This window comes from Pimephales promelas, chromosome 9 (assembly GCF_988280905.1).
Source record: "Pimephales promelas chromosome 9, fPimPro1.hap1.1, whole genome shotgun sequence".
Taxonomy (NCBI): domain Eukaryota; kingdom Metazoa; phylum Chordata; class Actinopteri; order Cypriniformes; family Leuciscidae; genus Pimephales; species Pimephales promelas.
The window spans coordinates 36,936,891-36,961,434 of NC_142777.1; the positions used below are offsets into that span (position 1 = coordinate 36,936,891).

The 24,544-nt window shown below is 38.4% G+C and overlaps 2 protein-coding genes across 3 annotated transcripts in view; one reads left to right on the forward strand and one right to left on the reverse strand.

Annotated features, from left to right (window-relative positions):
* The window catches only part of dock2 (dedicator of cytokinesis 2), a 103,902-nt gene that overhangs the window by 6,029 nt on the left and 73,329 nt on the right, over nucleotides 1-24,544 (reverse strand). For both annotated transcript variants that reach the window (XM_039654900.2, XM_039654898.2), the window contains exons 27-42: nucleotides 14,325-14,423; nucleotides 12,904-12,998; nucleotides 11,871-11,949; nucleotides 11,638-11,738; nucleotides 11,432-11,490; nucleotides 11,197-11,345; nucleotides 10,162-10,247; nucleotides 9,856-10,012; nucleotides 8,073-8,113; nucleotides 6,339-6,429; nucleotides 4,516-4,626; nucleotides 4,034-4,123; nucleotides 3,845-3,949; nucleotides 3,625-3,766; nucleotides 939-1,020; nucleotides 777-861 (exon numbers count right to left, since the gene is read on the reverse strand). In XM_039654900.2, the coding sequence (XP_039510834.2) occupies nucleotides 777-861; nucleotides 939-1,020; nucleotides 3,625-3,766; nucleotides 3,845-3,949; nucleotides 4,034-4,123; nucleotides 4,516-4,626; nucleotides 6,339-6,429; nucleotides 8,073-8,113; nucleotides 9,856-10,012; nucleotides 10,162-10,247; nucleotides 11,197-11,345; nucleotides 11,432-11,490; nucleotides 11,638-11,738; nucleotides 11,871-11,949; nucleotides 12,904-12,998; nucleotides 14,325-14,423 (1,572 nt within the window). The remainder of the gene's footprint in view (nucleotides 1-776; nucleotides 862-938; nucleotides 1,021-3,624; nucleotides 3,767-3,844; nucleotides 3,950-4,033; nucleotides 4,124-4,515; nucleotides 4,627-6,338; nucleotides 6,430-8,072; nucleotides 8,114-9,855; nucleotides 10,013-10,161; nucleotides 10,248-11,196; nucleotides 11,346-11,431; nucleotides 11,491-11,637; nucleotides 11,739-11,870; nucleotides 11,950-12,903; nucleotides 12,999-14,324; nucleotides 14,424-24,544) is intronic.
* Nucleotides 21,470-24,544, forward strand: part of insyn2b (inhibitory synaptic factor family member 2B) — a 28,858-nt gene continuing 25,783 nt past the window's right edge. Inside the window, exon 1 of the mRNA XM_039654903.2 lies at nucleotides 21,470-21,737. The gene's annotated coding sequence lies outside the window, so the exon portion shown is untranslated. The remainder of the gene's footprint in view (nucleotides 21,738-24,544) is intronic.

Consider the following 24,544-nt stretch of genomic DNA (forward strand, 5'->3'; position numbering starts at 1 on the left):
AATCGAGTCGAAAAATAGGGGGAAAAAATTATAATCTAGACTAATATAAACAAGTGACATAAAACAAGCAGCCGTGTGACAAAATCACTTTTGTTAATTTAAATAAAGCCGAAATAAAATAGATGAAAAACGTCAGAAATGTTGTTTTGGCAAGAAACTGAAAAAAGTACTAAAATGACAAACTAAAACTGTGAATAATATATTAAAGCTAAGAAGAAAAAAACTCAAATGACAAGCAAACTAAAATTAATATGAAAACTGAAAATATAACAATAAAATATAGTCTGATAAATACTATACTAGTTTATAACAATACTAAAATAACACTGGAGAGATTTATTCAATGATTTTAGCCATTTGTAAATGTGAAATATTGTTATTAATAAGTGAAATTAGATTTTCTTTGCCGCCTGTGTTTTTTATTCAAGTTTATGCTAAAATAAATCAATTTACATGCCGAAACCACAAAAATGGGGTCTTATTATCAGGCCACATTGCTTGTCTTTCTAGAGAGATCTGGCAACAATTATTGAGCTTTGAATGTGTTGAAGCAGTTACACTTGCGTCCGAGTGGATCTATTCGCATTAAAACTGCGCATGAAGTGAGAATTATTAATATGACTTTAATCTAAATGCTTGCTCTGTTTGAAAGTAAAAAGAGTCTGATCATTCTGTTGAACATATAGGCGTTTGATATGTAATGTGTAAATGTGCCTCTGAAAGTGTGTAATGAGTATAATTAGCTTGATGAACAGTTTGGATATGTTAGGACTCACAACAAACTCATTATCAGGATCCACTTTCCCTTTCCTCACGGGTCTGGAATACTGGAACCGCTGGACGTAGTTCGACTTGTAGAAACTACAGAGAGACAGAAGACATGAGGAGGAGAGTTCACACACAGATGAGTGTGTGTGTTCAGAGAGCTGAAGACTGACTTGATGATCTGATCAGGGACGGGTTTGTTCTTCAGCCGTGGCGGGATCTCCAGGACCGGCTGGACTGTAAAACACTGGATATCTGATCCGGACCGGATAAGAACAACACACTGACCACTTATATTTAAACATATCAAAGCATTCTCTAATCGTTTATATTAATATAAGTCATATAAAACACATATATATATATATATATATATATATATATATATATATATATATATATAATGTAATTTAATAAAGTTCAAAAAATCTAAACAAAATAAAGTTAATGAAGATAATGAAAAAATAATAAAAAATAATATATTATAAATAAAAAATAAAAAATATAAAACCGATGATATAATTTAATATAAAGAGCAAAAAATCGAATAAAACTGATCAATGATCATAATTTATGATCATTGAAAAAAAGAGTTAAGATTTTTTTTAAGGGCTGAAGTCATATATATTAATATATGACCAAGACCAAGTCGAGACCAAGATGAAGATCAGAGGGTATTGAGACCAAGAAAAGACCCAGACCAAGTCGAGACCAAGACCAAGACCAGAGGGTATCGAGACCCAAAAAAGGCAGAGACCAAGTCGAGACCAAGACCAAGTCGAGACCAGGACCAAGACCAAGACCAAGACGAGACCAAGACCAACACCAAGACGAGACCAAGACCAAGTCGAGACCAAGTAGAGACCAAGACCAAGACCAGAGGGTATCGAGACCCAAAAAAGGCAGAGACCAAGTCGAGACCGAGACCAAGTCGAGACCAGGACCGAGACCAAGACCAAGTCGAGACCGAGACCAAGTCGAGACCGAGACCAAGTCGAGACCAAGACCAAGTCAAGACCAAGTCGAGACCGAGACCAGGACCAAGACGAGACCAAGACCAAGACGAGACCAAGACCAAGTCGAGACCATGACCAAGACCAGAGGGTATCGAGACCCAAAAAAGGCAGAGACCAAGTCGAGACCGAGACCAAGACGAGACCGAGACCAAGTCAAGACCAAGATCAAGATCAAGACCAAGACCAAGACCAAGACCAAGACCAAGTCGAGACCAAGATCAAGACCAAGTCGTGACCAAGATCAAGACCAAGACCAAGACCAAGTCGAGACCAGGACCAAGTCGAGACCAGGACCAAGTCGAGACCAAGACCAAGTCGAGACCAGGACCAAGTCAAGACCCAGACCAAGTCGAGACCAAGACCAAGACCAGAGGGTATCGAGACCCAAAAAAGGCAGAGACCAAGTCGAGACCAAGACCAAGTCGAGACCAGGACCAAGACCAAGACCAAGACGAGACCAAGACCAACACCAAGACGAGACCGAGACCAAGTAGAGACCAAGACCAAGACCAGAGTGTATCGAGACCCAAAAAAGGCAGAGACCAAGTCGAGACCGAGACCAAGACCAGAGGGTATCGAGACCCAAAAAAGGCAGAGACCAAGTCGAGACCAAGACCAAGTCGAGACCAGGACCAAGACCAAGACCAAGACGAGACCAAGACCAACACCAAGACGAGACCAAGACCAAGTCGAGACCAAGTAGAGACCAAGACCAAGACCAGAGGGTATCGAGACCCAAAAAAGGCAGAGACCAAGTCGAGACCGAGACCAAGTCGAGACCAGGACCGAGACCAAGACCAAGTCGAGACCGAGACCAAGTCGAGACCAGGACCGAGACCAAGACCAAGTCAAGACCAAGTCGAGACCGAGACCAGGACCAAGACGAGACCAAGACCAAGTCGAGACCAAGACCAAGACCAAGACGAGACCAAGACCAAGTCGAGACCATGACCAAGACCAGAGGGTATCGAGACCCAAAAAAGGCAGAGACCAAGTCGAGACCGAGACCAAGACGAGACCGAGACCAAGTCGAGACCGAGACCAAGACGAGACCGAGACCAAGTCGAGACCGAGACCAAGTCGAGACCAGGACCGAGACCAAGACCAAGTCGAGACAGAGACCAGGACCAAGTCGAGACCAAGACCAAGTCGAGACCAAGACCAAGTCGAGACCAGGACCAAGTCGAGACCAAGACCAAGTCAAGACCAAGACCAAGACCAAGTCGAGACCAGGACCAAGTCGAGACCAAGACCAAGTCAAGACCAAGACCAAGTCGAGACCAAGACCAAGTCAAGACTAAGACCAAGACGAGACCAGGACCAAGTCGAGACCAAGACCAAGTCAAGACCAAGTCGAGACCAAGACCAAGTCAAGACCAAGATCAAGATCAAGACCAAGACCAAGACCAAGTCGAGACCAAGATCAAGACCAAGTCGAGACCAAGATCAAGACCAAGACCAAGTCGAGACCAGGACCAAGTCGAGACCAGGACCAAGTCGAGACCAAGACCAAGTCGAGACCAAGACCAAGTCGAGACCAGGACCAAGTCGAGACCAAGACCAAGTCAAGACCAAGACCAAGTCGAGACCAAGACCAAGTCAAGACTAAGACCAAGACGAGACCAGGACCAAGTCGAGACCAGGACCAAGTCGAGACCAAGACCAAGTCGAGACCAAGATCAAGATCAAGACCAAGACCAAGACCAAGACCAAGACCAAGACGAGACCAGGACCAAGTCGAGACCAAGACCAAGTCAAGACCAAGACCAAGTCGAGACCAAGACCATCACTACTACATACATATATAAAAATCATATGGCCACAGAGTACAAGTAAAGGATACACTGCATGTTTGAGTTTTTAATGTCATCTCCAGGCATGGTGGTGATGTTGAGTCTCACAGCGCTGGGAAACTGACTCATCAAATGACTCTGGAAATCTTCCCTGCGCTCGTACTCCTTCCCACGGTGAATGAAAACCTTATTCTGATCAAATTAAATACAATAAACACATCATTATGTATCTGTTAGGACAGTTAGGACAGATCATAAACACACACTGACCCTGAGGAACTGAGGGAACCCGCATCCGTAATATCCCACAGCGAAGTAGTCCGGCTTGGGCCGCAGGATCTTCATAATGTTCTCGTAAAACTTGGCTTGCTGATTCTGCAACAGGAATTCATTAATGAAATAAACAAAGAGGGAAAATGCTAAAACACCAAGTAATCCTGAGAGTTTAGTGTGTGTTACCAGTTTCTGTCCGAGCAGCTCGTAATCGAAGACCTCCATCTCGTACTGATCCGCCAACTCCTTACACAGCGTGATGGCCTCCTCCCACATCTGACACACACAAACCAGATCACACACACGTCACACTTCAACATCCAGTTCTGAGAAGTCACTTTAAAGGGTTAGCTCAGCCAAAAATGACAACACAACGCTGAATAAAGTCATATTTTTTGGTGATTTTTGGACCAAAATGTATTTTCGATGCTTCAAAACATTGTAACTAACCCACTCATGTCACATGGACTACTTTGATGATGTCTTTATTAACTTTCTGGACAAGGACAGTACACCGTACACACATTTCCAATGAAGCTCTCGGACTAAATCTAAAATATCTTAAACTGTGTCCTGAAGATGAACGGAGAGTCATTAATGACATCATTTTTGGGGGATCTAACCCTTCAATGTGATACTATACAGTTAAAGAGTGTGTATCTGCTGACCTTGCCCTTGTCGAAGTAGCTGATGATGGTGTCGTAGAGTGTTTCTTTGAGCTGGCGCTGGGACTGAGGCGTCTGATAGTCCAGTTGAAGAGCACACTGTTCCTCTGACCACTGCAGATACACCACAACATCAACATCAAACAACAACAGAATCAATGACATCCACATTCACTCTAAGAAAACAGTGTCATTAGTCAGATTAATATCGATTCAGTTCAGTTCAACGACAGTGTCGATGTTCAAAATGTGTATGTCGGTTATTAACTGCCAATCTCACTCCTAAAGACAAGGTTCTAAATAGAACTTTAAAGGATTCCGTCACACGCTTCATATTTAGAACCTTTTAGGGCCGGTTCACATATCGCGTCTTTTGCGCGCTCAAGTTCGTTATTTCAAATGTAGGCGCGCGGTATGCGTGCTCATAATGGAAGCGACGCGGTCGCGGTGCGACGCCCTCTTTTTTTCAGGCGCGTCCGCGCCGCATCGAGATAAAAACATCTCAACTTTTCAGAATGCCGCAAGCGCACCGTAGGTCACGTGACACGAACCAACCAATCAGCTTCCTCGACATTTTTGTTACCTCTTCTTAAAATATAATCAAAGTGGTCCTTGTCCACTCTGGAATAGGCTTTGAACCTCCCATTGTTCAGGCGGAGTTCCTGAATCAGCTGGTGAAATTCCCCATGGTTCTTGCGTTTTTGTAGTATGGGGTGCACCCAAACACTGCAGCGTTTTTTTACTTTTCTGAGTAAATAAATCTTGTAACAGAGTTACAGCAAGGGTTTTTCGGTGGTGGAAATCCATTGCTGAAATTTCCTTCATGTAATGGAGAGCGCAGCTGATGGTTGCTTAGCAACGACAGACGCCTCCGGAGTGCAACCGCCCTAGCGCTTCTTTGGAAAAAGGAGAAAGCGTGCGCCTAGCGTTTTCTACTCGTTTTTAGGCGCGATATGTGAACGGCCCCTTAGGGGTTCAGATCATGACATCATTCTGTGGATTTAGTTTTAATTCATTCATTTAGTTTTAAGTCAAGTCAAGTCACATTTATTTATATAGCGCTTTTCACAATACAGAATGTATCAAAGCAGCTTCACAGTGATTTTAAGTAAAATTTATGAATTAAGCAGCTCATAAACATATTTATCACAAGAAAAAAATAATAATTAAATATGACAGTGAATACATTTCTAACCTTTTTGGCATCAATTGTTGTTTAAAATTGAGACAAGAACCCTAGATATATACTGTATATGTAGAACCCTTTCATTTTCAGTTTGATTAAGGTTTGTGTGACTAAAGCGAGAGGTCGAACTGAAGTGGTTTCTAACGGGAGGACAGACTGTGTGTAATTAAAGAACATTAAACATCATATAAATGTATGGACTGTGCAGTGTTCTTGCTGGAGAGAGAGAGAGAGAGAGAGAGAGAGAGAGAGAGAGAGCTGTATAAATCTGCCGCCTGGCTCGCAGGAACTGATGTCATAAATTTGACCTGGAGGCTTGATCTGCACACAGAGCGCCAGGGACGACAGTAAATCAACCAGAGAAGATGCGTCTTGTGTGAACCAATCAAAACAATCAGTGTGTGTGTGTGTGTGTGTGTGTGCGTGTGTGTGTGTACAAACGTCCCCACCAAGATGGCAAAACTTGAAATCAGCTCCTAGCCAATGATCTCCGCAAGGAGAAATCATGATTAATAAACACACCAAGATAATGTGTTAACTGCGAACATTCAGTTTGGCGATGAACAAATATCATGATCTCAGTATAAAAACAGCACAAGTCAGTGGACAGTCCGGATGAAGTGTGTGTGTGTGTGTTGACCTTCAGCAGTTTGGAGTGCAGCAGGAGTGTGTACGCCGCCTCTGTGTAGTTCTCTCCATCCAAATGAAGATCCCGTAATTTGTACAGATACCTTGGAGACACATACACAGAACATTTAAAATTAATGCACATATATTATATACAAATAACTAAATTATATTATTAAAAAATTATAAATAGAAAATATATGTTTTATAAAGTATAAAATAGAAATCATAAATTATATATATATATATATATATATATATATATATATATATATATAAATAATTTAAGCATTATATATTTTTTATCATTTCATGTACACATATATATATATATATATATATATATATATATAAAAACACACACAGTATTATAAATTATATTTAAATAAATAAAATATATTATAACTTTTTTATAAATATAAAATAAATGTGATATTCTAAAGTATAAAATATTATTTACAATTGTGCATCTATATATGTATATATAGCCTAACTAAATCATGATTTAATTTTTTAGCAATTCATGTATATATATTATTAGTAATACTTTAAATATATATATTTAAAGGCACTTTTTGCCATTGGCTTCCACAATAATATTGATCTGCCTGCATTACTGCATTGACACTATTATATAAGAACTCAACTGAGCTGGACGATGACATCACGGTTTACTCCAGAGCGGCTATATATATTATTTTATATATTATTATTTTCCTGTCATTTCTGTAAAGCTGCAACCTGTAGCTAGCACTATATAAATAAATGCGACTCGACTAAATACATATATAGAAACAAACACAGAGTGATATAAATTATATTCAAATAACAAAAATATATTTAAAAAATATAAATATAAAATATATGATTGTATAAAATAGATATTATATTATTCCGTTCCAATATTATACTTCAAGTTTTCCTTTCCACCACAAGGAGGCAGTGTTGCATAAAGTCCCAAAGTGCTTGAGGCCGTTGTTGAAGATTAATGGGGTTACGTACATGAAGCAGAGCCTAAACACCCTGAAGTGTGGTAAAATCACAATAAACCATGGCTTCACACATGTATTCCAAGAGCAATATGATCAAATAACCCAATATTAAATTCAGATTCATGTTTACAACTGGCAATAATTGCAAAAAGCAATTCTTATATTGAGGTGTATTGATATTGTACTGTACTGAATAGTAAATATTATATTGTACTGAACATTATACATACTAATGCAATTATGCCTTACTTGCTTATTTCACAGGTCAAAGGTCATGATAGTAACACATGATGTTTGTGTATTAAAGCTGAATATTACATGTTTCTGATCATGTTCATTGAGAAACATCTGAATCAGAAGCTGAGATTATAAACTCTCACACATTCATTCGTCTCACACTGACGATCAGAGTATCAGAGAGTTCGCTCACGTTTTACCCAGAATGCAGCGCTGCAGTCATTTATGTTTAATGTGCCTGTAAGGTAGCAGTATGTCAAACAACAGGGATACGTCTCGCTCCGTCCCTCATTCTGTCCGTTTGTCTGTCTCTGTGTGTGTGTGTGTGTGTGTGTGTGTGTGTGTGTGTGTGTGTTTGCTTGGATGCTTATCCTTTGGATTTTGACATTAATTCAGCAAGACCAAGATAATCTCCAGTCAGATTATACACACACACTCAAACACACACACACACACACTCACAATCACAGTCTCTCAAACACAGACACACACACACACACAGTAAATATGGAAATTACCTGATGTACATCCCCTCACGGTTGATGTCCTTGTAGAAATTCTGAAAAGAAATGAAATGGAAACGTTAACTTTGAGCCTCTGTGTTGTTGATATATCTCTGAAGATAAGTGCGTGTGTGTGTGTGTGTGTGTGTGTGTGTGTTTGAGAGCTTCGGATATGTAATGCAAAATTATGATGATGGATTTCTGGACCTTTTGAGAATTACACACCACGCGGTGCTTATTTATGGAGTTTATTTATATATCGGAGACATTTCATTAAAGTGGCTCCGGCGACGCTCTGATCGTTACACAGAACAAACACAAGTGAGAAGAAATGATTAGGAAAACATTCATATTTATGGAGGAGGGGAGTTAAAGGAGTAGTTCACTTTTGGAAAACTTTTAATTTACTCACCCCCATGTCATCCAAGATGTCCACGTCTTTCTTTCTTCATCAAAAGGTTTTTGATGAAAACATTACAGGATTTTTTTTCCATATAATGGACTTCAATGGGGACCAAATGAGAGTTTCAGTGCAGCTTCAAAGGGTTTTAAATGTTGTGCGTTCGTAACTCTCCTGTTCATCAAAATGAACAAATCTTTTTTTGAGTCATTTGGTTAATTCAACGAAAGAAATGCGCTCTACGCCTCATATGCGCCGCAGGAATTTTTACACGTGTAACGAGTCTTTGCATTGACTTAACATTGAAATCATTCGCGTCTGACGCGCTATTCGAGTCCAGTGTGAACGCGCCATAATGACAATAAAGGTAATAAAACTACTATCTATAAAGGGATTTTCTCATCGGTCTGGTCTGATCACGTTGCTTAAACCAAGTCGTTGATCTCCTGACCCGTCATTGTTTTTAACAAAGATGAAGATAACTGGTAGCACTTTACAATAAGGTTCATTAACATTAGTTAATGTATGAACTAACATGTGCAATACATTTGTTACAATATTTCGTTTGTTTTTTGTGCACAAAAAATATTCTCGTCGCTTGATAAACTTAAGGTTGAGCTGCTGTCGCCACTCGGACTATTTTAACAATGTCTTTAATAACTTTCTGGGCCGGCCAGTTTCGATCCCTCAGAAGCCTATGGAGGAGTGATCCAGCTCTTAGATTTAATCAGAAATATCTTAATTTGTGTTCTGAAGATGAACGAAGGTCTTACGGGGTTGAACAACATGAGGGCGAGTCATTACTGACAGAGTTTTCATTTTAGGGTGAACTATCCCTTTAAGAGTTGCTTTTTCCAGATTAGGACTATTGCAGGTTTAAAGCCTGTTCTGTTGAGAAAGGATTTAGAAAAGGTTATTAATGCCTTTGTTCTGTCCCGCCTTGACTATTGCAATGTTTTGTACGTAGGCTCCTGTCAGACCACTACATTACGCTTGCAATTAGTGCCGAATGCGGCGGCACGGCTGCTCAAATTTCTCCTGTTTTAGCTTCTCTCCGGTGGCACCAGAGGGTTTCAGGATAAAATATAAACTCTGCTGGATGTTTTTAAAGCAGTGCATGGGATAGATCCTGCTTATTGCTCAGATCAAATAATAAGTCATAGCTTTCTGTCCCTCGATCTCATTTAAAGTTAAAAGGTTTGGAATAGTCTGCCTCTTGAACTAAGAGGGATCACTTCTTTAGATGTATTTAAAGCTTGTGTTAGAAAAAATTTCTTGTCTTTAGCTTTTGAGATGTTGAGCTAGGTGTAAAGGGCTTTATTATCTTATTAATAAATAGGATTATGTGTGTGAGATGTTAAATTAGTGGTGTTTTTGCAGTGGGTGGGCGGGGCTTACCAGAAGATTGACAGTGCAGCTCATGCGGTTGTTCCGGCTGTCATCACTCATCACCGTACGGTAGTCAAGGAGACGCTCGAGGAGGCCGGTCACCAGGGTAACGAAGTGTTGCACCTCGGTCACCAACGGGGGGCGTCCCAGAGCACACTCTAAAAGACTGAAGCGCAACGACACGGTCAGACCAGCTCTCGTGCTCCTGGCTTCAGTTTGAGTCAGAGATTCAGGAGGATTTGGAGGTTCTTATGGAGTGAAGCCAAGATTAGACAAGACCACAACGTGTGTGTGTGTGTGTGTGTGTTTCCGTACATGCTCTGTAGTAGCTCCATGTATCTCTCGTCTCCTCCGCCTCCTTCCACTTCATGATCCAACTTCAGAATGATCTCATTCTCAAACTGGGAGAGAGAGAGAGAGAGAGATCATTAAAAAGTTCAACAGTGTCGGTGTGTATATGCTTAACTGTGTGTGTTAATAAACTATTAACAAATAGCAACACCTAGTTGTTGTGATGTCCCAACAAGACAAATCATAAACACTACACATGCTAAAACATAATTCATTCAAAAAATACTTACATTTCTTTAAAATTTAATCCTCAGCATTTTTTTTCATATTCCATAGACATATATATATATATATTTAAATAATTGTAAATTAATTTTAAATCTATTCCATAGAATTTATCAATATTCATTATAAATATTTTACATTTATTTTTAACACATTTTACCATGTTTAAATTCATTCTCCAGGATCATAAATATTCCATAGATTTATATTTTTTATATTTTTATATTTTTTTCCATATATATATATATATATATATATAAACACATTTTACCATGTAAGTACATTCCATAGAACTATAGAAATATTCCATAGAAATATCTTTACAAATATTTTAAACACATTTTACTATCTTTAAATCCATTCCATACAATTATAGAAATATATTTACAAATATTTATATCTTTAAATCCATTCAATAGAATTATAGAAATTTTCCATAGAAATATTTAACACATTTTAAATCTATTTCACAGAGAGAAAAAAAAAGTACAGATGGAGTCTGTGCCTGGCCTAGGCTAATTATAATTAACTCATCAGAACAATAATACAAATGAATGTGAACTCCCCACAGTGATACACATTATATAAGTGTTTGGGAATGTTAGGTTTTGAACAGACCAAAAAAAGCTTCATAAAAATATTAAATAATGCGTTATTTGCATGTTAAAATGTTCAGGAAGGGAGTTTAGCTTATTTTAAGAATAAGGGAAATCAAATTGAGATCTCCGCCTTGATATATTAACTGTGTTTGTGTCGGTGTGTGTGTGTATATACCTTTTTAAAGTGTCCGGAGTGGTGGTGTTCACACTGCATCATGTCAAAGAATATAGGGATGGTTGCTCTCCGCAGCTCTTCCTCAGGGATGAGCGTCATCTCCAGGATAGGACCCACCATCCCGGGAATGAAACAGATCTTATTCATGCCTTAAAAATGTATGAAAGTGAATTAGTATAAACTTTACATTCATAGTCCATTCTCATCAGGTGTATGTGTGCACACACAGTCTTACCGAGCTTGTACCACATGTCTCGGATAGAGAAACCAATCAGCCTCCTCATGTCTCCGTATCTGAATGAAAGAAAACAGGCAGGTTTATGCATATTTTATTGCTGCACTATAGTGGTGAGGGCCATACTTATAAAAATATTATGAATAGAGTGTGTCTGTGAGCAGTGTCCGCTGGTTTAACTGGGAGGATTCTGGTTTAAGACTCACTTGGCTAAAATCGTGGTCCTTTTAGTGGGAGAAAAATGCTGTAACTGCAAAGACTCCTGGGTAATAAACGCCACAGCCAAATGGAAGTAATTATTCCATAACTGCAAAAGAGAAAGAAATCATGAAAAAATGAAATCATGATGAGAGATGATATCAGGGCTATTAAAGCTAATTGAATCTGATCTTGATGAAGCTCGTGTCACACACACACACACACACACACACACACTGACCTGCACTTCAAAGTTGTTGTTGTCGAGGAACTTGAGGTTCATGGTGTCGGCGTATGTGTTGATCGCTCGGAGGAACACTCTGATTGGACGAACATACCAGGGTTATTATTGTTAACTAAAACTAAAACTCACAATTAAAATAAATAAAATAAAATAAATTGTTTCAGCTGATTGGTTCTAACTTTAATTTATTGCTTTACTAAAATAACTAAAAACAAAATAAAACAAAATCAATACAAACAAAAACTATTGGCATTTTTAAAAATAAAAGAAATGACAAAAAACAGAAAATATACAAATAAAAACAATCAAAATATGAATAAAAACTATTTGATTCTTAATAAAAGTTCACAAAGACAAACATTGACTGTATTAATCCACGATTTCTACACAAATTTGAATACTTGATTGATTCACATTTCTAAAAGTCTGAACATTATATCGTGTGTCTCAATGCTCAAAATCTTTTCACTAACATCACTTTCCTTTAATATTGAGCATCAGTGTCTCGGTTTTTAACTCTTCATTTCTTCACAAGTTTAAATATCATTTTCAAACTGTATACACTTCAAATGTTTTTCTTGTAAGGTGTAGTAAAAGTGTTTTTGTGCAACTTTCTTGACAATAAATATTATCTGATTTAGTATTTCAGGCATTTGTAAGCGTGTCGGCCTGTGTTCTCAGTATCTGATGATCAGCAGGGTCACTGATGAACATAAAAAACCGTGATATTGAATTCCAGGGAAATAAACTGAAGTCAATAAAACACAATATACTGCCACTGTCTGCTATCAAAAAGCACACACAAACACAGGAACAATCCATATTTTCACCGAGCTCAGCATGTGAGGTTTCTCTCCGAGTTTGCAGGTTTATTCCTCTCTAAATCTCTCTTTCTCTCTTGTCTGAAGTGTAATCAATGTTGACATAGTGTTTGTGCTCCGGAAGATCTCTGGACTGATGGTGGCTGTTAAAGGGGTTCGTCTCAGGAACTCGAGTGTGTTGGTGTTTTCGTGTGTGTTTTTGCTCTCACCGGTTTTGCACCATGATCATGGTGACCCAGTCAGATGGATAGACATGTTTACCGATGAGATCCTTAAACAACAGAAACGTCTCCATCAGGAAGTCCTGCAAGAACAAACACAAGATGCTTAACAGCAGACAGACAGACAGACAGACAGATAGAAGGACAGATAGATAGAATGACAGATAGATACACAGACAGATTGATGGATAGATAGACAGATAGATACAGATTGATAGATCAACAGACAGACAGACAGACAGACAGATTGATAGATCAACAGACAGACAGACAAATTGGTAGATTAACAGACAGAAAACAGATTGATAGATCAACAGACAGACAGATTGATAGATCAACAGACAGACAGACAGATTGATAGATCAACAGACAGACAGATAGATTGATAGATCAACAGACAGACAGACAGATTGATAGATCAACAGACAGACAGACAGATTGATAGATCAACAGACAGATTGAAAGATCAACAGACAGACAGATTGATAGATCAACAGACAGACAGACAGATTGATAGATCAACAGACAGACAGAGAGATTGATAGATCAACAGACAGATCGACAGACAGACAGACAGATTGATAGATTGACACACAGACAGACAAATTGGTAGATTAACAGACAAACAAACAGATTGATAGATCAACAGACAGATTGATAGATCAACAGACAGACAGACAGATTGATAGATCAACAGACAGACAGACAGACAGATTGATAGATCGACACACAGACAGACAGACAGATTGAAAGATCAACAGACAGACAGACAGATTGATAGATCAACACACACACACAGACAGACAGATTGATAGATCGACAGACAGCCAGATTGAAAGATCAACAGACAGACAGATTGATAGATCGACACACAGACAGACAGATTGATAGATCAACACACAGACAGACAGATTGATAGATCGACACACAGACAGACAGATTGATAGATCAACACACAGACAGACAGATTGATAGATCGACACACAGACAGACAGATTGATAGATCAACACACAGACAGATTGATAGATCGACAGACAGACAGATTGATAGATCAACAGACAGACAGACAGATTGATAGATCAACACACAGACAGATTGATAGATCGACAGACAGACAGATTGATAGATCAACAGACAGACAGATTGATAGATCGACAGACAGTCAGACAGACAGACAAAGAGGTAGTTAGACAGACAGGCATGTATATAAAAACAACAGACAGATCAATAGACAGACAGACAGATAGAGAAACAGACAGATTGATAGATCAACAGACAGACAGACAGAAATATAGATAGACAGATCAATAGATAGATAGACAGACAAGACAGACAGACAGACTGACTGACTGACTTAGAACGACAGACAGACAGATCAATAGATAGATATATAAACAGACTGACTGACCACTAGGTCTGTGGTCCCACTGAAGGTCTCGATGTAACAGGAATAGTGTTTGTCTCCCATCTGACTGAGAATCGCCGTCATACAGGCCACCACACGAGACTAGAGAGAGAGAGGGGGAGAGAGACAGAGAGAGACAGAGAGAAAACTTCAAATCTGAAGTCTGAACTTCAACAACAACAAACACAAAAGTCCTGAAAGTCCCGACTCTCTGATTCAGCTGATGGGACTGAAGATAAACAACATTTCAGACGATTTAGAGAATCTTTCAATCATTCAAATCGACGTCCAATTTCCCCTCCATCGTCACTCTGCATGACATCTCTCTCTCACACACACACACACACACACACACACACACTCACTCTCTCTCTGATCAGATGATAAATGATACAGACGGAGGGGGAAAGTGATGGATGATGGATGGATGTTTGCAGACAGAGAGGTGAGACCCATCACTCAGAGACCTCACACTGTACGCTGCTGATAAAACGTGAATATGAATGAAATTAAGTGTGCAGTTTATTCTGTTGTGAAGCAGTATATAAACACTAGAAGTAAACAAATATACACCATCGTTCAAGTCTCTGGGTCATAAAGTGAAGTCACTTCTGCTCATCAAGGCTGCATTTATAAAAACAGCAATATCGTGGAATATTATTACAGTTTAAAACAGCCGTTGGTTTTATTATGTGCACTCACCTAAAGGATACTAATACTGTGTTTGAGCCCCTTTCACCTTCAGAACTGCCTTAATTCTACGTGGCATTGATTCAACAAGGTGCTGAAAGCATTCTTTAGAAATGTTGACCCATATTGATCGGATCGCATCTTGCAGTTGATGGAGATTTGTGGGATGCACATCCAGGGCCACCACATCCCAAAGATGCTCTATTGGGTTGAGATCTGGTGACTGTGGCGGCCATATTAGTACAGTCAACTCATTGACATGTTCAAGAAACCAATGTGAAATGATTCAAGCTTTGTGACATGGTGCATTATCCTGCTGGAAGTAGCCATCAGAGGATGGGGACATGGTGCACTCTTAGAAGAAAAGGTTCTATATAGAACCTTAAAAGGTTCTATCAGCGCTACGTATTTGGAACCCCTAAAAGGTTCTATACACTCTTAAAAAAGGGTTCCTCTGGGTTCTATATAGAACCCTGGGGTTCCATGCTTGGCCAATAGAACCTTTTACCAAAAAAAAATGGTTCTATACAGAACCATTTTGGAGTTCCATATATGAAGCGGGGGACGAAACCATTTCTGGTTCTAAATAGAACCATTTCTTCTAAGAGTGTGGTCATAAAGGAATGGACATGGTCAGAAACAATGCTCAGGTAGGCCGTGGCATTTAAACGATGCCCAATTGGCACTAAGGGGCCTAAAGTGTGCCAAGAAAACATTCCCCACACCATTACACCACCACCACCAGCCTGAACAGTGGCAACAAGGCATGATGGATCCATGTTCTCATTCTGTTTACACCAAATCATCTGAATGTCTCAACAGAAATCCAGACTCATCAGACCAGGCAACATTTTTCCAGTCTTAGTCCAATTTTGCAAATTGTAGCCTCTTTTTCCAATTTGTAGTTTGTGAAATACTACAAATTGGCACCAGCAACCATGCCACGCTCAAAATTGCTTAAATCACCTTTCTTTCCCATTCTGACATTCAGGCCCCGTCCACACTACTGCGTTTTCGTTTAAAAACGGAGAATTAAAACGAATGCGATCTCCGTCCACACCAGCGGTTTATCTGCGTATTAGAAACGATCTCTGTCCACATTAAAACGACTGAAAAAGCGGATCACGTGACCATTAACCAACACTGGGCATGCGCGTGCCGGTGTAAACAGTGAATGACGAATCAGGGAAGGATACGTCATGACTGATAACACCCAATCATAGAGCCAAGCCTCAGCGTTTCTGAAGTTCTCCGTTTTAAATGGTTTTGACTCGTCCACACTAAAACGCCCTCCGGAGATTCAAAACGCAAAACGCAGCTGCAGCGTTTCTAAACTTCTCCGTTTTAGGTGTTCGTTTTTCCCGTTTAAGAGGTGCAAACGTAGCAAAAGGTCTCCGTTTTTAAACGAAAACGCAGTAGTGTGGACGGGGCCTCAGTTTGGAGTTCAGGAGATTGTCTTGACCAGGACCACACCCCTAAATGCATTGAAGCAACTGCCATGTGATTGGTTGATTAGATAATTGCATTAATGAGAAATTGAACTGGTGTTTCTAATAATCCTTTAGGTGAGTGTACTGTATATCATGCCAAATTTAATAGTTTGAGAGTGTAATGAAAATGATTACATCATCCAAAATGCATATACTACACTAGAATACACAAGAGAATATAATAACATTGAAAAAATGACACGCTTCTCCTTTAAGACTTGTGAAAAGTTTAGTGATAAATCCAGCAGACACACACACACAGTCTAAAGAGAAGAGTTTCAAACCATTGTGCTGAGACAGACTCAAGTGATGTTCCCAGACGCTGTTTAAAGAGCTCGGAGACCCGTCCTGCTGCTGGAAATATGCTGATCACACACACCTTTGTTCCTTTAAACCGCCCGCCTGTGTGTGTGTGTGTGTGTGTGTGTGTGTGTGTGTGTGTATGGTGAGATTTCTCTGTTGTAAGTGTTATACATCTCACAGCTGTCTGTATGCAATATGACAAACAAGGACAGAATGACAATAAAACACACACATCAGCTCTGCTCACTAATGCACAACACACACACATCACATGTACATTCACTGAAGCGCTAAAGTCCGCCACACACTGCGATTTCAGCAATCATATTAGATCATTATAAATCACACTGTGCGACATGGATCTAATAAACTCGGGTAAGACGTGTACAGTATGTAGACCGCATGATGATCACATCTGTTGAATCTAAGTTAGTAGCCTATAGATTTTTTTTTTTTTATGTGTGTGGTTGAAAATAAAACGAAAGAGGAGAATATGGAGTCGTGGCGAGTGAAATTTTCAATTTTGCAAATGGAGCTTGAGGTGATTAGTTTTAAGTTTTGATCGATACGCCATTACATGATGCACTTTTATTGGCTAGTCACTGGATGTAGGTCGTAACAGCACACACACTGACACTAACAATAACCGTAGGCTGTGACAACGACCATCTCTGAACCTTTACGAGGATCACGACCACAGAAATCAACACGATTGGTCATCTTTCATCTGGAACAGGCCAAAATCATACAATGTGTACCGGCATTACAAGATAGGGACAATAAACCCTACTCAAAACCTATAGCCTATCAACATAAACTCAACATTTGCAGCAAAGAGACCATTTATTATACATTTTTAATTAAACATCCATCCATAAAAATAATATATGATGATAATGTCTTAATACGCTCACCAGCGACTTCATTAGTCACCTGTTCAACTGCTCATTAATGCAAACATCTAATCAGCCAATCACATGACAGCAACTCAATGCATTCAGGCATGTAGAGTCAAACTGAGCATCAGAACGGCACTCTTAGAAGAAAAGGTTCTATATAGAACCAGAAATGGTTCCATCCCCCGCTTCATATATGGAACTCCAAATATACAGAACCATTTTTTTGGTAAAAGGTTCTATTGGCCAAGTATGGAACCCCAAGATTCTATATAGAACCCAGAGGAACCCTTTTTTTAAGAGTGTATAGAACCTTTTAGGGGTTCCAAATACGTAGCACTGATAGAACCTTTTAAGGTTCTATATAGAACCTTTTCTTCTAAGAGTGTGGGATCTTCACACACGCAGAGAATGATCCAGGAAATATCCAGTTCTGTGGGTGAAAAAGGTTTGTTGGGGTCAGAGGTCAATCAGAGGAGAATGACCAGCTGATAAAGGCAACAGCGACTCAAATAAGCTCTCGTCTCAGTCGAGGTTTGCAGAAGAGCGTCTCTGAACACACACCATGTTGAAGAAGACAACATCTGATCAGCTCCAATCATCTCAAACTAGTTTCTTGATCACGATTCGCATGACGGGTTTACCTTTAAGGTCGTCCCTGCATGTCCTTTAGTCAGGTTTATCAGACTTCTGAGGACAAATTTGTCCCTAAAAGTAAATACACACACACAAAGGCATAGAAAGGACACCACGTTTGATGAAAATCTACAGTCAACAAAGGAACCACACACACACACACACACACTGAGAGATGGCAGGCAGGGCAGCGGTAGCGTTAGAGGTGTAATCTGTGTTATGTAATAAATCTAATTAAATAGAGCGGTGTCATCTATAAGGACAGATGGCTCACTCTGCCGAATGAAAATAAAACCACGCACACATGAGTCATGAATATCCCCTCATCCCGATTCCAGCGTCGCACCTGTTCAAACAGCTCTTATCTTTCCTGATCCGTTTCCCGTTTCTTTCGTTATTCATTGAGAAAATAATCCATGCAGACCCCCAGCGTTTCATATCTCTGCTAAAATGTTAATTTGATTTCCAGAGGCTTCTAGAGAGAATCAGGCCAAAGTTTACACCACTAAAATTGCCAGAGCCAAAATTGTGTGTGTGTGTGTGTGTGGTCTGAATTAGAATTTTCAATCATCGTTTATATATAATTAACTGAAAATTAAACATTAAATTAGAACTAATACCAGAACCAGATAATTGTAAACACTAAGATCAGAAATCAATTCAGATTATAATTAAATTGTACACTTTTAATAAAATAAATTGATATACTATTAAATAAATGATATTCATTACAATAGCAGAAACGATACAATCAGCAGGTCCACATAATGAATTAGTATAACATAACACAAAGTGATAAATCATGAATGATGTTTTCATTTCTAATTTTATTTCCCCATTCCTGTTTACTCTAATTTGACTTGATATGCAGTATAGTTTTGGGATAGTTGGTAACACACAATTACAGTTTTTTTTTTGAGAGACTCAGAGAGAGATAAAAATAAATCAGATCGAGAGACAGAGATGTTTGACACTCGCTCAGACTGGGACAGAATAACTGATGACAATGAAAACATAGAAATAGATGAGACGAGGAGAGACGCAAACCAGAGCAACACACACACACACACACACACATCTATGAGCATTAAGGAGAATGTTTAAAGTGTGTGTGCATGCTGGCTTTGAGTATAGATGTGTGTGTGTGTGTGTGTGTGTGTGTGTGTGTGTGTGTGTGTGTGCATGCTTTGAGTATAGGAGTGTGCGTGCATGTGTGTGTGTGTGTGTGTGTGTGTGTGTGTGTGTTTGCGTGTGTGTATGCTTTGAGTATAGGGGTGTGTGTGTGTGTGTGGGTGCGTGTGTGTGTGTGTGTGTGTGTGTACATGCATTGAGTATAGGGGTGTGCGTGCATGTGTGTGTGTGTGTGCGTGCGTGCATGTGTGTGTGTGTGTGTTTGCGTGTGTGTGTCTGTGTGCATGCTTTGAGTATAGGTGTGTGTGTGTGTGCATGCTTTGAGTATAGGTGTGTGTGTGTGTGTGTGTCCTTGCAATAAGTATATGGGTGTGTGTGCATGCGTGTGCTCTGAGTATAGGTAGGTGTGAGTGTGTGTGTGTGTGTGTGTGTGTGTCCATGCTTTGAGAATAGGGGTGTGTGTGCATGCATGTGTGCATGCGTGTAGGTGTGTGTAGACGCATGTAGACGTGTGTGTGTGTGTGTGTGTGTGTTCTTCAGTCACTTGTCCTGGTTTTAGTTCTTCTTCCCCTGCGGCTGCAACCTCATCTACATCTTTCTCATTCTTTCATTTTCCTCCTTTTATCCATCTCCCCCCCCCCCACACACACACACACACACACCACCACAGCCCCCCCCCCTCCCCTCTGTAAACTGATGTTATGAGATTGCAGCTCCACTTCAGATCAAATTAAAACGAGCTTTAGTGAGAGCAAACCACACGGCCTGCCTTCATCCTGTGTTTTAAAAATCACACACACACACCTAAATCAGGACGTCACACACATCTATTTTTTTATGTAAGCCTATGAGTACAGACCAGCAGTAACTTTAAAACTAGATGTTTTGCATTTTAAAGATTTAAAAAACATAATTCAAATCATATATTTTATTGATGGCGTCCTCAAGAGAGGTTTTGTCAGATTTAACACATCAGTGTTATTTAAGTATTATTGAGATGATGTTATAATTGTTTACTAATAATTTAAATGTTTTTATTTTTATATTTTCTGATTTCATTTTTATTTTTGTTACATTTTTTTAAAGTTAAAATTTGTTGTGTTTTTTCTCATTTTGTCACTTTTTAATACACCTATATATAGTTTTTATTCATTTTTATTTCATTTTTATTTCATTTTTTAATTTTTTTTAGTACATCGTGAAACTAAACAGAAGTGAGAAATGTTGCCTTGGCAACTAGCTTAAATAAAATAAGTTACATTTTTAAAAATATTTTATCGCATAACATTTATTTTATTTCAAGTGATGAAATTGAGTTAATTTTACAGTTTTAGTTTCACTTAGACGATATATTAGTGAGCTCATCCCATAGACTTCCACCGTATTTCTGTCAGTTTGTATTTATTAATATATATTCCGTGCACATTGTGCTATTTATATAATGTATGATGTTTTTATGTATACGGTTTACATGTTCTCATTAATTAAGGACAAATAAAGTGTTTTGAATTTAATAGAAAAATATTTTTAAAATAATAAAGCAGCCTTGTTTGTTTAAGCAACAGTGTTTAACCAATGGAGGGAGTTGGGAGGCGGGATTATCTGTTCAACTGGCCAATGACAGGTGAGATCAGTGTCTTAGAATCGTGTTTTTTTTTTTTCAAAACAACAAACTTCTTTTGGTCAAAAGGTCTGATTGGGAAGTTTGTCTGCATCTTTCTTTACAGTAAATAACACTTGCTATCTAATGCAATGACATATTAATAATAATCAATCATTTTGGTGGGGCTGCTGTATGCTTTTTAACCGACAAGACTTTTTTATTATTTAAGGCACTGAGCTGAAAACACACACACATTCAGCACTGCAAACACTATACCTTGAACACGTTTGTACACTTAGGTAGGTGAGTGTGTGTGTGTGTGTCTGTGGACCTATCAGCAACTAATATGACCGAGCAGGAGGGAGAAACCAGGACACGCAGCGGGATTAATACACACACACACACACACACACAGAGAGAGAGAGAGAGAGAGAGAGGGAGGAGATATGAGACGCTCACTTCACCAGTAGATGGAAGAAGAGACAGATGTGCTCGTGAGAGAGAGAGAGAAAGATCATAAACACAGACAAGAGAAAATCATAAAGAGGGATTTAAGAAAGAAGAAGACGGAGGAGTGTGATCTCACACAGGAATATAGGAGAAACAGAACGAGTGAACGAGAGAGAGATGAGGAGATGAAGACCTACACAACACTCGTGTGATGAAGGTCAGTAACAGAGTAAATCGTCTAATGAAATATTGCAACCCTGCACCTAAAATATTCAGTGAATTGTTTTACTAAATGAATTCACCTGTGGGAAGTTCATCAACAAAAATGTATTTAAAAGAAGCTTAACATGGTACGGTACTTTTAACCTGTACCACGGTCACACCAAAAAAAGTATCATGACACGATGCTTTGTATGACTTGTACTGGGGTAATGCTGGGATATTCTCTGTGGTGTGTGCAATGATAATCAAAAATTCAAAATAATGTAGTGTTGCAATCTTTTAAAAGTGAGTACTTCAGCTAACATCTCACATGTGTTTAATGTAATTAATCACTAATAACACTGAGTAATACTGACTCTACTGTAAACACATGCTCTGTGGTCTCACTGGGATCTGTGTGTGTGTGTGTGTGTGTTATGCAACAACAGGTATCTAATACCCATCTGTTACAGAGACCTCTGATGTGTGTGTATTTAAATACACTGTAAAAATGAATACACTTTTTCTAATCAATAAAATTGTGGCAACAGATTACAAACAATGTCAATTAGAATTGAGTGATAATTAATCAAATTATTCCTTGTGAGTAAAGTTTACACTCTTAGAAGAAATGGTTCTATTTAGAACCAGAAATGGTTCCATCCCCCGCTTCATTTATGGAACTCCAAAATGGTTCTATATAGAACCATTTTTTTTGGTAAAAGGTTCTATTGGCCAAGTATGGAACCCCAGGGTTCTATATAGAACCCAGAGGAACCCTTTTTTTAAGAGTGTATAGAACCTTTTAGGGGTTCCAAATATGTAGCGCTGATAGAACCTTTTAAGGTTCTATATAGAACCTTTTCTTCTGAGAGTGTACACCAAAAAATTAAACAAAAATATCTGAAACAAACCTAAAACAAACACCGATCACCATAATGGTGACTTACATGTATGTGTTTTTTTTTTGGGTTGTTGTAAGTTTTACCTATTTTAAATGGTTAAGGAATTAATTTGATTAATTATTAGTCAATTCTAATGTGTTAAATTGAATTAATAATATTGCTTGTAATCTGTTGCCACAATTTTTTTTTTATTAGATAAAGCGCATTCATTTTTACAGTGTATGCGTGTCATGCTTTTGAATGTGTGTGTGTGTGCTTGTGTTTTCTGTGCATGTATTGGGGGTAGGATTTACTTTGAAAGAATTTTCAATCAGAAAATGACAAATAATTACAAAGAAACAGGGAGATATTTAATTAACCATGGAATTTTGAAGTTATTTAGAAAGACTGGAATATTATTTTCTTGTAAAACATCCTCCAATAATCTCTTGAATTTGAAAAATCATTTTGGGTGTTTTGTCTAACTGTAGATGCATTGACTAGCTCATTATGTGGTGACATTGTTTCGTCTGTGAAACACAAAGAATGTTGGGAGTCAAACAACATTGGACCCCATTGACTTTCAATGTGTGGCCAAATAAACAGATACGTTTCTAAATATCCTCTTTAGTGCTTCGTAATAAGGAAGATGAGGAGGATTAAATGATGATAAAACTACTCCTTTAACTATTTTGCATTAAGTTAATTTGCAATGGCAGATGAGGATCTCCCTTTTGGGGACAGATAGGTTCCCAAACCAGTGTGTGTCAGGTGTGTGATTCAGGATCAGTCTGTGTCAAATCCATTTCATGCTGAAGAAATCTAAACATTCAGAAACAGTGAGACACACACACACACTTAAACACAAGTAAGAATTAAAAAAGGAAAGACAGACAGACAGACACTCAGCACGAGATAAACACCAGAGAGAGAGAGAGAGAGAGGGGGGGCGAGAGACAAGGGAACAAATAGATGGTGACAGTGAAAGAAAGACCAGAAGAGACAAACGAGCAGAAAGACAGGAGACAGACAGGTATTTAAGAGAGACGGCACTGACCCTCTGAATGAGGTGAATCTCCAGACGGCTGTCAAAAAGATGTCCAGCTCATATTTCACCCGCAGAATGAGAAGGAACGAATAAGAAATGTCTGACATGAAGAAATTGAAGCCCATCTTAAAGGCCAAAAAGAGTTTTTTTTTTTTTTTTTTAATTGTGACATATTTATGACAATTAAATATCAAGTTAAATTACATTTCCCTCAAACTCTTATTACTGCAATGCACAGCAATCCCAATCCAATTCAGATTGTTAAATATTTAAAAGTCTTGGAAAATGTGTAATAAATAAATGCAGGGGTATAAAAATATATGAAATCAAAAGTTTGCAGCCTGTAAGATATATATATATATATATATATATATACTCTTAGAAGAAAAGGTTCTATATAGAACCTTAAAAAGTTCTATCAGCACTACGTATTTGGAACCCCTAAAAGGTTCTATAGACTCTTAAAAAAAGGGTTCCTCTGGGTTCTGTATAGAACCCTGGGGTTCCGTACTTGGCCAATAGAACCTTTTACCAAAAAAATTGGTTCTATTTAGAACCATTTTGGAGTTCCATATATGAAGCAGGGGATGGAACCATATATATATATATATATATATACTTTCATTGAGCAAGGATGTATTCAATTGATCAAAACAATAAAGACATTTATAAAAATCCTTATATTTCTATGTAAATGCTGTTCTTTTGAACTTTAACAGAATCCATTTTTGAACCATGAAAAAAGTGAACCAGTTTCAACAAAAAAAAAAATTAATCAGCACGACTGTTTTCAACATTGACAATAATAATGAAAGTTTCTTGAGCATCAAATAATATTAGAGTGATTTCTGAAGACTGGAGTAATGATGCTTTGATCACAGGAATACAGTA